The following is a 15,287-nucleotide window of genomic DNA, read 5'->3' on the forward strand; positions in this document are numbered from 1 at the left end:
CGCACTCACGCTCCCACACTCACACACTCACTCACACACCCCCACACTCACTCACACTCTCACACACACCCAGACTATTACACACTCACACACACACACACTCACTCATGCACTCACACTCACCCTCAGACTATTACTCATACACACTCTCACACACACATTTATACACACACCCAGATGATCACACTCACACACACTCTCACAAGCGCACACTCACTGTGTGAGGGTGGTGGGCTGGGGGGGGGGGGGGGTGGGGAGAGGAGGGTGGGAAGTGGCAGACACCCCCTCACCCCTCCCCCCAGCTAGTGCCACCCTGGGTACGGGTGTGAAACCCACCCGTGCACTGATGACCCTCCTCACACCCCTGGTACCCCCCCCCCCCCATCATGGTCTGACGATACCCTGACTCACCCCCCAGAACCTGTCCCCTACCCCCCGCATCGACACGTTGGCACCCCAGGCCACCCCCCCCCCCCCCCCCCCCCCCCACTACCCTGGTCCATCACCCCCTCCTGTCTATCAACCCCCCCCTCCCCACACACTACGCTGCCAGCCCAATATTCAGCAGGGGGGGGGGGGGGGGGGGGGGGGGGAGTAAGATGAGACCCCCTCATCCCCCCCCCCCCCCCCCCCCCCATCCTCACTGCACAGACACACTCCCTGGGGTGGACGAGACACACACACACAAATCCCCCCCCCCCCACCACACGCAAACCCTCACCGCCATCGCCCTGGCAACTACCGTGTTAACTTTACAAAAGGAAAAACAGTTCATGTAAATATATTTATATTTATACATATTTGGCCATATTTACAAGGCTCTCTCTCTCTCTCTCTCGTTCACCCTGCACGCTGGCATTGCCTCCCGGGCATCGAGGGTCAGCTCAGCGCTGTCTGCCCACTGCGCCAGCTTCACCGGGCGGGGGGGGGGGGGGGGGGGGGGGACAAGGCGACTGGAGTGGGGGGGGGGCAGATACCCACCACTGTCCCCCATTTCCACTCTGCACCACTTGTGTGAGCAAGGGTTGGGCATCTTATCCGCGGAGCAGCCTCCTGTGGTCGACAGGCTGTGTTAATGGCAGGGGAAGGGGAGGAGGAGAGGGGGGGGGGGGCCGAGAGCACGTGTATTAGCAAAGCACACCGTCTTCTCCACCGGCCGCGACTGACTCCAGCTGTCGGGGACCAGGAGGTTTCTGATCGACGCATCTCTCCCTCTCCCTCTCTCTCATTCTCTCTCCCTCCCCCCTCTCTCGCTCTGAAGGAAAGGCCCTTCTGTCTGTTGTACGAGGTGACTGAGCCATAGATGGGGAGCGGGCAAGAAACATGGTGGCCTCCCAACAGAGGAGGCGCTGGAGGCGAGGAGCCGCAGGGAGATGTGGTCGGATCCATCCATCGAGGTGGGCTGGCTTCATGGAATGTTGTCGGGGGAAGGGGAGGGGAGTGGGGTGGGGGGGGGGGGGGGGGGGGTGGGTGGGCTCTGCTGTAGCGCACGAAGATGGCGCGCCTCTTTAATGCTTCCTCTTCAGCCCACCGTTAGCGCGGCCCGGACACTTGGGGAGGCACGGTTCCTCCGGCAGCGGGTCGTGGGAGAAGACGGAATCCTCCCCGGAAGAGCAGGTGGAACTCCGGGTGTCCGGGAAGTTGGGGGAATACTGGTCCAGAGACACCGACAGGTCCAGGTATTCCTGTAGGACCGGAGCAGACAAGACAAAACGGTGACTTAAAGAGGCAGGAAAAACGCTGGAGCAACGATACCATGGAACGTCATTTATCCCAGGAGGGAAATCGATCCGCCGAAAATCATAAACACACAAGACACATGTCGTTAGAAACGGGAATAGTGCCCGAGGATTGGCGTACTGCGCATGTTGTTCCATTGTTTAAAAAGGGTTCTAAGAGTAAACATAGCAATTATAGACCTGTTAGTTTGACTTCAGTGGTGGGCAAATTAATGGAAAGGATACTTAGAGATAATATATATAAGCATCTGGATAAACAGGGTCTGATTAGGAACAGTCAACATGGATTTGTGCCTGGAAGGTCATGTTTGAATAATCTTCTTGAATTTTTTGAAGAGGTTACTAGGGACATTGATGAGGGTAAAGCAGTGGATGTTGTCTATATGGACTTCAGTAAGGCCTTTGACAAGGTTCCTCATGGAAGGTTGGTTAAGAAGGTTCAACTGTTGGGTATAAATGCAGGAATAGCAAGATGGATTCAACAGTGGCTGTATGGGAGATGCCAGAGAGTAATGGTGGATGGCTGTTTGTCAGGATGGAGGCCAGTGACTAGTGGGGTGCCTCAGGGATCTGTGTTGGGTCCACTGTTGTTTGTCATGTACATCAATGATCTGGATGAAGGTGTGGTAAATTGGATTATTAAGTATGCAGATGATACTAAGATAGGTGGTGTTGTGGATAATGAAGTAGATTTCCAAAGTCTACAGAGAGATTTAGGCCATCTGGAAGAATGGGCTGAAAGATGGCAGATGGAGTTTAATGCTGATAAGTGTGAGGTGCTACATCTTGGCAGGACAAATCAAAATAGGACGTACATGGTAAATGGTAGTGAATTGAGGAATGCAGTTGAACAGAGGGATCTAGGAATATAGTTCCCTGAAGGTGGAATCTCATGTAGATAGGGTGGTAAAGAAAGCTTTTGGTGTGCTGGCCTTTATAAATCAGAGCATTGAGTATAGAAGTTGGGATGTAATGTTAAAATTGTACAAGGCATTGGTGAGACCAATTCTGGAGTATGGTGTACAATTTTGGTCGCCTAATTATAGGAAGGATGTCAACAAAATAGAGAGAGTACAGGGGAGATTTACTAGAATGTTGCCTGAGTTTCAGCAACTAAATTACAGAGAAACGGTTGAACAAGTTAGGGCTTTATTCTCTGGAGCGCAGAAGGTTAAGGGGGGACTTGATAGAGGTCTTTAAAATGATGAGAGGGATAGACAGAGTTGACGTGGATAAGCTTTTCCCACTGAGAGTAGGGAAGATTCAAACAAGAGGACATGACGAGAATTAAGGGACAGAAGTTTAGGGGTAACATGAGGGGGAACTTCTTTACTCAGAGAGTGTGGAATGAGCTTCCAGTGGAAGTGGTGGAGGCAGGTTCGATTTTATCATTTAAAAATAAATTGGATAGGTATATGGATGGGAAGGGAATGGAGGGTTATGGTCTGAGCGCAGGTAGATGGGACTAGGGGAGAATACGTGTTCGGCACGGACTTGTAGGGCCGAGATGGCCTGTTTCTGTGCTGTAATTGTTTATGGTTATTATATGTAAACATGTAATTAAAGTGACGAGTGGAAAGGATTGGGGATGTCCAAAGATTTGGGGAGGGGGTAGGGTGGGGGGTGAGCCAGTCTCAGTCTACCCAACAACAGTCGGATAGCCACAGGGGCGACCAGATCCCTAGTGGCTCAGTGGGACAGGCAGCATCTCTGGAGAGAAGGAACGGGCGATGTTTCGGGTCAAGACCCTTCTTCAGACGAAGAGTCGTGGAGGGGGAGGGGGTGGAGAGGGAGACACGGAGATATGGAAGGGTAAGGTGTGAAAAGGAGACATCAAAAGCATGAATTAACTCTGCAAACTAAGCCGCTGACTAGCCAGGAACCTCCACTAGGCTTTCTGAAGTGGTTTGGCTGAGACCAGCAACCGCAGAACAGTGCAGTCTCACTCTCTCATCTCACAGACGCACAGTTAATCCACTTGGATTCCTCTCTGGAACCACTCTGTTCACGAGGCAGAAAAACAACCCTTCCCCTTTCCCAAATATTAGTTTGAGAAACCGGTGAATGCAAATGGAAATGTCCCTTGCTGCAGTGTCAGTGACTGAGAGCGGTGAGCTGGATACAGAGGGCAGATGTCCCTTAAACTCTCCCAGGCTTTGAACACCTACCTCCCCCCACCCCCCCCCCCCCCCCCCCCCCCCCACCACCTGCCCAGGTTTGTTGCCTTCACATTGAACAGCACGATGGCACAGCAATCGAATGCAGCACGGTAGACCCGGGTTTGATCCCAACTACGGGTGCTGTCTGTACGGAGTTTGTACGTTCTCCCCGTGACCTGCGTGGGTTTTCTCTGAGATCTTCGGTTTCCTCCCACACTCCAAAAAGGTACAGGTTTGTAGGTTAATTGGCTTGGTAAATGTAAAAATGTAAAATTTGACCCTAGTAGGATAGTGTTAGTGTGCGGGGATCGCTGGTCGGCCAGGACCCGGTGTATCTCTAAACTAGACTAAACACAGCACAGGAACAGGCCCTTCAGCCCACTATGTCCGTGCCGAACATGAAGCCAAGTTAAACCAATATCCATCTATTCCTGGCATGATGGGTCCTTGATGATGCTGCTGGCCTTGCCGAGGCAGCGTGAGGTGTAGATGGAGTCAGTGGAAGGGAGGTTGGTTTGGGTGACGGTCTGGGCTGTGTCCACAACTCTCTACAATTTCTTGCGGCCTTAGATGGAACTGTTCCCAAAATGGGAGGCTGATTTGTGTGCGACAATGGGCTCTCTCCCGCCTCCTTCCGAAGCTACACACGTGGTAGGGACCAGTAGAGCGGCCCTTGTAGCCGGGGTCAGCGGGGCAAGGAGCCCCCCAACTCCACCGAGGGTCCGTAGGGGGAGGAGCGGCTCTGCTGTCAGCAGCCGGAGGGAGGACTGGTGTTGGGATTTAGGGAACAGGCAGGGCCGAAGATAGAAACATAGAAACATAGAAATTAGGTGCAGGAGTAGGCCATTCGGCCCTTCGAGCCTGCACCGCCATTCAATATGATCATGGCTGATCATCCAACTCAGTATCCCGTACCTGCCTTCTCTCCATACCCCCTGATCCCCTTAGCCACAAGGGCCACATCTAATTCCCTCTTAAATATAGCCAATGAACTGGCCTCAACTACCCTCTGTGGCAGAGAGTTCCAGAGATTCACCACTTTCTGTGTGAAAAAAGTTCTTCTCATCTCGGTTTTAAAGGATTTCCCCTTTATCCTTAAGCTGTGACCCCTTGTCCTGGACTTCCCTAACATCGGGTAACAATCTTCCTGCATCTAGCCTGTCCAACCCCTTAAGAATTTTGTAAGTTTCTATAAGATCCCCTCTCAATCTTCTAAATTCTAGAGAGTATAAACCAAGTCTATCCAGTCTTTATTCATAAGACAGTCCTGACATCCCAGGAATCAGGCTGGTGAACCGTCTGTGCACTCCCTCTATGGCAATAATGTCCTTCCTCAGATTTGGAGACCAAAACTGTACGCAATACTCCAGGTGTGGTCTCACCAAGACCCTGTACAACTACAGTAGAACCTCTCTGCTCCTATACTCAAATCCTTTTGCAATGAAAGCTAACATATCCTGTCCTGGTTGGGTTGCTCCTAGGCCTGGCCAAGCTGGCCATCCGCGAGTCACAGTGCCAGGCGGAAGCAGCACGTGCCCGAGCAGGATACGCGCCCCTTTTCCGGGGTTACGACCGCTCCCGGGTGGTACTCGAGAGGGATAGTAACATTGTTGGGAAATTTAGTGTGTGAATAATTTGGTGGTTTTGTAATATGGAAGGTAGACAAAAATGCTGGAGAAACTCAGCGGGTGAGGCAGCCTCTATGGAGCGAAGGAATAGGTGACGTTTCGGGTCGAGACTTTTGTTTTGTATCGCGATAGTAATTGAATGAATTAATTTTGATACAAAAATTTGAAAAAGCTGCACGCGTGGTGGACTCACCTGATTCGAGGTAATGGCCAGGATTCGATCCAAGTCTTCCACCAGCTGCTTGAAGGTGGGGCGTTGGGAAGGCATGACGTGCCAGCAGTCTCTCATTGTCATGTACCTGGGTGGGAGGAGAGGGGCTCGATTCAGGTTTACCATTGTGACATGGACCGAGGTACAGCACAAAGCTTCCCCATCAGATAACACTGTACCTGAAACTTACCCCGCCCCCCCCCCCCCCCACTCCCCACGCGGTGCCCGAACGCGGAAATCTCTCTCCTCCATTGCTGGTTCTGTCCCCGACCCCCCCACCCCCACCCCCCCCCACATAACCCGCACACGGTTCTGTCCCAGTTTTTTTAATTTAATCAATTATTTACAATAGACAATAGGTGCAGGAGTAGGCCATTCGGCCCTTTGAGCCAGCACCGCCATTCAATGTGATCATGGCTGATCATCCCCAATCAGTACCCCGTTCCTGCCTCCTCCCCATATCCCCTGACTCCGCTATTTTTAAGAGCCCTATCTAGCCCTCTCTTGAAAGCATCCAGAGAACCCGCCTCCACTGCCCTCCTCCGAGAATTCCACAGACTCACAACTCTCTGTGAGAAAAAGTGTTTCCTCGTCTCCGTCCTAAATGGCTTATCCCTGAGGGTCACCAATGAGGTAGATAGTAGGTCAGGACTGCTCTCTGGTTGTGGTAGGATGGTTCAGTTGCCTGATAACAGCTGGGAAGAAACTGTCCCTGAATCTTGAGGTGTGCGTTTTCACACTTTCCTCATCTCCGTTCTAAATGGCTTACCCCTTATTCTTAAACTGTGGCCCCTGGTTCTGGACTCCCCCAACATCAGGAACATGTTTCCTGCCTCCAGCGTGTCCAAGCCCTTAACAATCTTATATGTTTCAATGAGATATCCTCTCATCCTTCTAAACTCCAGAGTGTACAAGCCCAGTCGCTCCATTCTCTCAGCACATGACAGTCCCGCCATCCTGGCAATTAACCTTGTAAACCTACGCTGCACTCCCTCAATATCAAGCAATAGCAATAGTGGTTATGTACTCACAGCTCCTGGGTACAGTTGGAGGGTTTGTCCATCCGGTGTCCTTCCTTGAGCAGCTTGAAGAGTTCTTCCACCGGGATGCCGGGATAGGGGGACCCTCCCAGGGTGAAGATCTCCCACAGCAGCACTCCGAACGACCAGCTGGATCAACAAACCACAGGAGGTGGAAGAGCAGTGAGGAAACGTCACCTATCCATGTTCTCCAGAGATGCTGCCTGGCTCCGCTGTTACTCCACTGCCTCACTGGCTCCCGACCCCTGACCCCAGGGGAGAGCAGACAATTCCCCCCACACACACACACACACACACCCCGCTGAGCTGGGCAATCTGCACTTTAGATTAGAGATACTGCGCGGAAACAGGCCCTTCAGCCCACCGAGTCTGCACCAACCAGCGATCCCCGCTCATTAATACTATCCTACACCCACCAGGGCCAATGTTTACATTTACACCAAGCCAAATATGCTACAAACCTGCACGTCTTTGGAGTGTGGGAGGGTACCGCACGCAGTCACGGGGAGAACGTGCAAACTTCGTACAGACAGCACCCATAGTCAGGATCGAACCCGGGTCACTGGCGCTGTGAGGCAGTAGCTCTAACGCTGCCACCCTTTACTTTAGACTTTACGGCTCGAGTCTAATCGTGTACACTTTCTGCTGGGGGCACGGGACAGTAAACTATGATGCTCCAGACATTAGAGATACACTGTGGAAACAGACCCTTTGGCCCATCTAGTCTACGCCAACCCCCTTTAATTACCCTCTACACTAGTTCTATCCAGCACACTAGGGACAATTTACTGAAGCCAAATAACCGACAAACCTGCACGTCTTTGGAGTGTGGGAGGAAACCGGAGCGCCCGGAGAAAGCCCACGCGGTCACGGGGAGAACGTGCAAACGCCGTACTCATTAAAGCTGCGTTCTTGGGTTTTCTTTTAGCAGAGAGACAGGGCACGCGGGTAGTACGCCCCTCCCCCCCCCCTACAACTCCCCCAACTCTACCCCCCCCCACCCCCCACCCCCCCCTCCCCCCCCCCACCCCACCCCACACCCACCCCACCCCCCTCACCCCTACCCCCGGCAGGTCAGTCAGACACCTCTACTTACACGTCACTCTGGTGGGTGTAGATACGATCGAACAAGGCCTCAGGAGCCATCCACTTCACAGGCAGGCGACCCTGAAAGATAACAGCGGCACCTTCAGTTTAGTTTAGAGATACAGCGTGAAAACAGGCCCTTCGGCCCACCGAGTCCGCACCGACCAGCGATCCCCGCACACTAACACGATCCTACACACTATGGCCAATTTACACTTACACCATTAACCTACAAACCTGTAGTCCTGTCTTTGGAGTGTGGGAGGAGACCGAAGATCGCGGAGAAATCCCACGCAGGTCACGGGGAGAAGGTACAAACTCTGTACGGACAAAACCCGTAGTCAGGATCGAACCCGGGTCACCGACGCTGCAAGGGCTGTACGGCGGTAACTCTACCACTGCGCCACCATGAGGGCAAAGCCCCCGTACATACGACAGTGAGTGGCACAGACAGGGTAGACAGTCAGAGCCTTTCTCCCCCAGGATGGTCATGCCAAACACTGGTGGGCCTTGGTTTAAGGTGAGATTCATAGTCAAACAGCGTGGAAACACGCCCTTCGTCCAAACCTGCCCATGCCGACCAACATACACTGGCCCCACATGCCGCCATTTGACCCAGCGCTTAAACCGTTCCTATCCATGCACCTGTCTAAACGCCGCTACCTGCCTCAACTACCTCCTCTGGCTGGGGCAAATATAGAGATATGCGGGTTACGTTCTTTCACACAGAGGGTGGAGCGGGCAGCCAGGGGTGGTGGTGGAGGCTGATACCATAGTGGAGTACAGGAGACTTTTGGATAGGCACATGGATAGGCAGGGAATGGAAGGATATGGATCATGTGCAGGCAGGTAGACAATAGACAATAGGGGCAGGAGTAGGCCATTCGGCCCTTCGAGCCAGCACCGCCATTCAATGTGATCATGGCTGATCATCCCCAATCAGTACCCAGTTCCTGCCTTCTCCCCATATCCTCTGACTCCGCTATTCTTAAGAGCCCTATCTAGCTCTCTCTTGAAAGCATCCAGAGAACCGGCCTCTGAGGCAGAGAATTCCACAGACTCACAACTCTCTGTGAGAAAAAGTTTTTCCTCGCCTCAGTTCTAAATGGCTTACCCCTTATTCTTAAACTGTGGCCCCTGGTTCTGGACTCCCCCAACATCGGGAACATGTTTCCTGCCTCCAGCGTGTCCAAACCCTTAACAATCTTATATGTTTCAATAAGATCACCTCTCATCCTTCTAAACTCCAGAGTGTGCAAGCCCAGCTGCTCCATTCTCTCAGCATATGACAGTCCGGCCATCCCGGGAATTAATCTTGTAAACCTACGCTGCACTCCCTCAATAGCAAGAATGTACTTCCTCAAATTAGGGGGCCAACACTGCACACAATACTCCAGGTGTGGTCTCACTAGGGCTCTGTACAACTGCAGAAGGACCTCTTTGCTCCTATACTCGACTCCTCTTGTTCCTCTTGAACATGAAAAGTTGGCTTCATGTCCGGCACAGACACTGGGGCCAAAGGGCCTGCTCCTGTGATGTACTGTTCTATGTTTCATCAGCCTGAGAATGTATTTCTACCCGGAGAGATACAGACGCTTCACACAGCAGCAGAAGCTAAATACGTGATGGCAATAGCCAGCTGGGTCAGGCAGCATCTACAGTGACAGAGGGTCAGGCAGCATCTATAGTGCAAAACATGTGATGGAAATAGCCAGCCGGGCAGGCAGTGGTCAATAGAGGAGGAGTCAGCTGGTCAGGCAGCATCAACAGTGGAGAAGGTCAGGCATCATCTAGGGCAATAGTAAAGGGTCGGAGATCTAAAGAGTCAGGTGGCCAGGCAGCAACTAGAGAGAAAGGGTCAACTGGCCAGGCAGCATCTATAGAGGAAGAATGAAAGCAGAGTAGGTGCAGGAACATTTGGCCATTTGGCCCATTGAAGGAGTTCTGTCGATTGATGAGACCACGCCTAACAGGATCGTGGCTTCAACTCCACTTTCCCACCATTTCCCCGTAACCAACAGACACTAAACCCCTCTGCCACCTTTCCACGCGGTGGAGGTCTCCAAACATCATTAGATGATGAGTGATAGGAGTAGAATTGGGCCATTCAGCCCATCAAGATCATGGCTGATCTCTCTCTCCCTCCTAACCCCATTCTCCTGCCTGCTCCCCATAACCCGTACTAATCAAGAATCTATGTATATATATATCCTTAAATATATCCACTGACATGGCCTCCACCGCCTTCTGTGGCAATGAATTCCACAGATTCACCACCCTCAGGCTCCCCATCTCCTTCCTAAAAGAACATCCTTTAATTCTGAGGCTATGATCTCTAGTCCTGGACTCTCCCACTAGTGGAAACATCCTTTCCACATCCACTCTATCCAAGCCCTTCATCATTTTGTACGTCACAAAGAGGTGTCCCCTCATGCTTCTAAACTCTAGCAAATACAGGCCGTCAAATGCTGTCAGAGTCGGGGAGATTCCTCCTCATCTCCACCCGAAGCAGTGAACTCCTATTCTGCAATTTTACTTTGGAGTCACGTGAGTGACTACGTGAAGAGCCCGCTCAGCACGCATGCGCGGCATTGCGTTCAGCAGTACAACAGTGGCCGCATCGGGAGTCAGGCGCTCCCGCCACAGGTGAAAGAACGGACCGTCAGGTAGTTACCCTGAGGTCGGGTTTTCTTTCACAGGGAGCCTTCTGCTTTATTTCAGGCAGAGAACAAAGGCTCTTGGACAAACCTGTGCCCCGCTCGACTCCACGGAGGAGGGTTCCATCTGGGGGGGAGGGGGGGGCAGCAACAAGGCGGTAGGACCGCTTACCGGGCGCTCCGCTATCTCCGACTCCGTGCCGAGCCCAGTCCCGCTAGCGCCTGAGCAGCGGGCTGGAAGTAAAGCCACGGAAGATGCGTCCGGCCGGTGGCTTCCGACTTGTCAGACGGGGACGTCTCTCCACCCGCCCGGGATGAGTCAGTCGCCTGAGCCGCATGGAGCGGCTCCTGGAGCAGGTGCTCCAGTGAGACGCGCTTCGTGAGGGGCGCTCTCGCAGGGGAAGTTTAGGCACTCCCTCCACAGTGCCTTGTGCACTGTCCATTGCTTCCTCCTTACCCGAGGGCAGCTTTGGTGACCAGGACTTGGCTGGCCAAGAAGAGGAGACGCTGGCTGAAGATGTCGGGAGTATGGAAGGGGTGCAGGAACAGGAAGAGCTGCTGGGTGTGGTGGACCACTACGTGGCAGCCACACGTGCAGGAGGCCATTAAAGGCCAAACTAGCGGCCAGCATCAACCACCTCTCCAACAGGCCCCTACAGGAGCAGGTGGTCAATGAGGCCTTAGAAACGTATACAGTTCCAGAGAACTGTGAGTCCCGGCTGTAGACAGCCAAAACTGGGGACACGTTGGGGCAAATATTCGGAACCAGGAGCTAAAACTGCAACGGATCCTCAGGCTCCTGACGTCAGCCATCACATCTTTTACTCGTTCTTTGGACAAATACGGAGATGACCACAAACCTTCGTAAACAAAGGGTATCATTGGAAAAACAAAACATGAACCCTTGGAATTCGTATCAAATATATTCACTAAACCCAAAAAAGATGGTGGATGTCGCATCATCATTGACTTAACTTCACTAAATATGTTTGTTAAGTATATACATTTCAAAATGGAACTGGTTGTTACTGCCAAACAACTAATTTCCAAAGGATACTTCATAGCAAGCATTGATTTTAATTATCTAGAGATGTTGGGTGACTTTTATGGTTTAAAAGCATATGCATCAAATATGCATCACTTGCATGTACGGTTACAAATAGACAATACTACGATGGTGGCCTACATTAACCATATGGGCGGCATAAAATCGGTATCATGCGACAAGTTGGTCAACACAATTTGGCAATGGTGTGTCGAAAGACATATTTGGCTATCAGCAACTTACCTGCCAGGTACGCTAAATACAGTGGCAGACACCAGGTCACGTAAATTTAATGACAACATCGAATGGATGTTAAACCCCAAAACATTTGCAAAAGTTATCAAGCAATATGGCACGCCAGATATCGATTTATTTGCATCAAGGCTAAATCACCAGGTACCTATGTATGTCGCTTGGGAACCAGACCCTGAGGCAGCAGCGGTAGATGCGTTCGCGCTGGATTGGGGAAATTCTTCTTCTATGCATTTCCTCCCTTCTGCCTCATCAGTCGGGGACTACGCACAATACAAATGGACTCTGCTTCAGGTATTTTGATAGTACCCGACTGGCCTACGCAGCCATGGTTCCCAATACTCCATGACATGGTTGTTGAAACTCCGATGGTATTCCCCAGTGACCCAGAGTTATTAACACCCAGTGTTGGGCACAAGCCACCCGTGCCATGAAAAAAAAAATCAAACTCCTGGGTTGCAGATTCTGCACAAACCACTTCTGGGACTGGGATTATCATAACAAACCATCGACACCATGTCAGCATCCCTCCGAACATCCACTAAAAAACAGCACTTGTCCAGCATCAAAAAATGGGAGAAGTACTGCTTGGATACAGGGACCACCTACTCAACCGCTACAGTTACCAACGTACTGGAATTCCTGGCGAACCTTCACCACGATGAAGGACTCAGCTACAGAGCCATCAACACAGCTAGAAGGGCCCTGTCTGTCTATTTAAAACAAGCTCCAGGACAACAGGCTATGGGGTCCCACCCGCTGGTGGTCAAACTAATGAAGGGTATTTACAACTCTAACCCCCTAGACCAAGGTACACCCATATATGGGATGTCAGTGTGGTCCTGACATACCTCAGGGGATGGCCACCAGCCAGATCCCTCAACCTGGAACAATCTATGCTCAAAACACTCATGTTGATGGCACTTGTATCTGCACAGAGGGTCCAGTCACTACACCTATTGCAACTGGACAGCATGCTCACAGCTCCAGACCAGATCTCGGTCGTTATCCAGGGACTGATCAAACAGAGCAGACCAGGAACACCTAATCCAGGCTTACCCGCCAGAACCACGGTTATGTGTCATGACCCACCTACTGTCCTACATAGACACAACCAAAAATATTCAAGGGAGATGAAAAGCCTTGTGGGTCAGTCATAAAAAACCTTATGGTCGGGTGACGAGCCAAACCATTTTGAGATGGCTCAAGCAGGTGCTAAAAGCTGCTGGGATAAACACTAACATGTACAAATCTCACTCCACCAGGGCAGCATCCATGTCGACAGCCAAAAGAATGGACGTGCCTATAGACCACATCCTGGCTACAGCAGGATGGTCAGGGGAAAGACCGTTCAGAAATTTTATAATAAGCCGTTGGCAAAACCTGCTTTATTTGCAGATTTTTTTTTACAGATATTTAATTTAAGCCCAAGGGAGCAATTTAAATTCTTTAAACTCTCCCACGCAGGTCACGGGCAGAACATACAAACTCCGTACAGACAGCACCCATGGTCAGGATCGAGCCCATGTCTCTGGTGCTGCATTCGCTGTAAGGCAGCAACTCTACCGCTGCGCCTCCGTGACAGCCTGTAACTTGATGGGCCGAATGGCCTAATTCTGCTCCTATCACTGATGAACTTATGAGAGAGATAGACCAGGGAGCGGCACAAGGATGAGGATTTTTCCAACAGATGCTTCGGAAATATTTATAATCAACTTCTCAAGGGCAGTTTGGGATAATGAAAATATAAAATGAACAAAGAAGGGGGACAAATGCAAGTTGGTGTGATCTTTGGTTTAGTTTAGTTTAGAGAATCAGCATGGAAGCCCCTGAATCTGTACAGACCAACGACCATCGGAACACTAGCTTAACGTTGTCCCAGTTTTGGTCCTACACACTAGGGGCAACTTGCAGAGACCAACTAACCTGCAAATCCTTGGAGTGTGGGAGGAAACCGGAGCACCCGGAGAAAACCCACGCAGTCACAGGGAGAATGCACCCGTTATCAGGATTGAACCCGGGTCCCTGGTGCTGTGAGGCAACAATTCTACCGCTGCGCCACCATTAACATCAACGCCCACGTGGGGGTGGTGAGTAATGGGACCTTCTGCTCCGCTCCGCCCGGCCCCGCCCCCACGCCAGACACTCACGTTTGTCGTCTTCTTATAGTAATCGATGTGGTGGATATCTCGCGCTAGCCCGAAGTCGGCGATCTTCATCACGTTCTCCTCCGTCACCAGAACATTGCGCGCTGCCAGGTCCCGGTGAATGCACTGTGGGCAAGGAAAGGCACGTCACCATGGTAACCGAGGGTTCTTGATTAGTACGGGTGTCAGAGGTTATGGGGAGAAGGCAGGAGAATGGGGTTAGGAGGGAGAGATAGATCAGACTTGATGGGCCGAATGGCCTAATTCTACTCCTATTCCTCAAGACCTTATGTAACCGTGGACTTGCTGACCGCAGCTTGCGAGAGACTCCGGCCAGCGACCGGTCCATATCTACCGCGTGGTCATCGAGTTACACAACGTTACGCCAACTGCAAGCAAGTATAGGCCATTCGGCCCCTCAGCCTGTTCACAGGACATTACAGCACATAAACAGGCCCATTGGCTCCCCATATCACCATCTATATCTCTCGTTTCCCTTTCCCACGACTCTCAGTCTGAAGAAGGGTCTCAACCCGAAACGTCACCTAGTGCTTTACTCCGGAGGTGCTGCCAGACCCGCTGAGTTACTCCAGCACTTTGCGTCTGTCTTCGGTTTAAACCAGCATCTGCAGTTCCTTCCTGCGCACTTCAGCCAACATGATGCCAGGTTAAACTCATCTCCTCTACACGCACATGATCCACATCCCCCCATATGTCTGTGTTTATCTAAACATCTCTTAAACACCACTATGGGATCTGCCTCCACCACCACCCCTGGCAGCTTGTTCCAGACACCCACCATCTTCTGTGTAAAAAACCCAACGCCGTACATCTCCTTTAAACTTTGCCCCTCCCCCCCCCCCTCTCTCTCTCTCTCTGCCCCTCTCCCCCTGTCTCTGCCCCTTCACTCTGTCTCTGCCCCCTCTCTCCCTACCCCCCCCTCTCTCTCTCTACCCCCCCCCCCCCCTCTCTCTCTGCTCTCTCTCCCCCCTGTCTCTGCCCCTTCACTCTGTCTCTGGCCCTCTCTCTCTGTCTCTGCCCCCTCTCTCTCTCTACCCCCCCCCCTCTCTAGTTGGGGGCTATGCATGAGTGGATAGGGCGGGGATGGGGTAAAAGGAGAGAATGAATAATATTAATATAATATCAAGGGGGTGGTTAGTGTGTGTGTGTGTGACGCCGCAGGCCACTCCCCCCTCGCAACCGCGCGTTGAGGGGACGGAACCCAACGGGTCCCCCTTGGTCTTGTCTCCTTTAAACTTTGCCCCTCTCACCTTAAAGATATACTCTTTGACCTAGCAATAAGGTTCTGACTGTTTATTGCCT

At 51.8% G+C, this 15,287-nt stretch overlaps 1 protein-coding gene across 7 annotated transcripts in view; it reads right to left on the reverse strand.

The window, feature by feature from the left end:
- Nucleotides 1-688: 688 nt before the first annotated feature.
- Nucleotides 689-15,287, reverse strand: part of LOC129713207 (fibroblast growth factor receptor 1-like) — a 156,063-nt gene continuing 141,464 nt past the window's right edge. For all 7 annotated transcript variants that reach the window (XM_055662120.1, XM_055662126.1, XM_055662125.1 and 4 more), the window contains 5 exons: nucleotides 13,968-14,090; nucleotides 7,874-7,944; nucleotides 6,769-6,906; nucleotides 5,720-5,825; nucleotides 689-1,685 (listed from right to left, as the gene is read on the reverse strand). In XM_055662120.1, coding sequence (XP_055518095.1) covers nucleotides 1,509-1,685; nucleotides 5,720-5,825; nucleotides 6,769-6,906; nucleotides 7,874-7,944; nucleotides 13,968-14,090 — 615 coding nt within the window. In that variant the 3' untranslated portion in view covers nucleotides 689-1,508. The remainder of the gene's footprint in view (nucleotides 1,686-5,719; nucleotides 5,826-6,768; nucleotides 6,907-7,873; nucleotides 7,945-13,967; nucleotides 14,091-15,287) is intronic.

This window comes from Leucoraja erinacea, chromosome 35 (assembly GCF_028641065.1).
Source record: "Leucoraja erinacea ecotype New England chromosome 35, Leri_hhj_1, whole genome shotgun sequence".
In the NCBI taxonomy this organism is placed as follows: Eukaryota; Metazoa; Chordata; class Chondrichthyes; order Rajiformes; family Rajidae; genus Leucoraja; species Leucoraja erinaceus.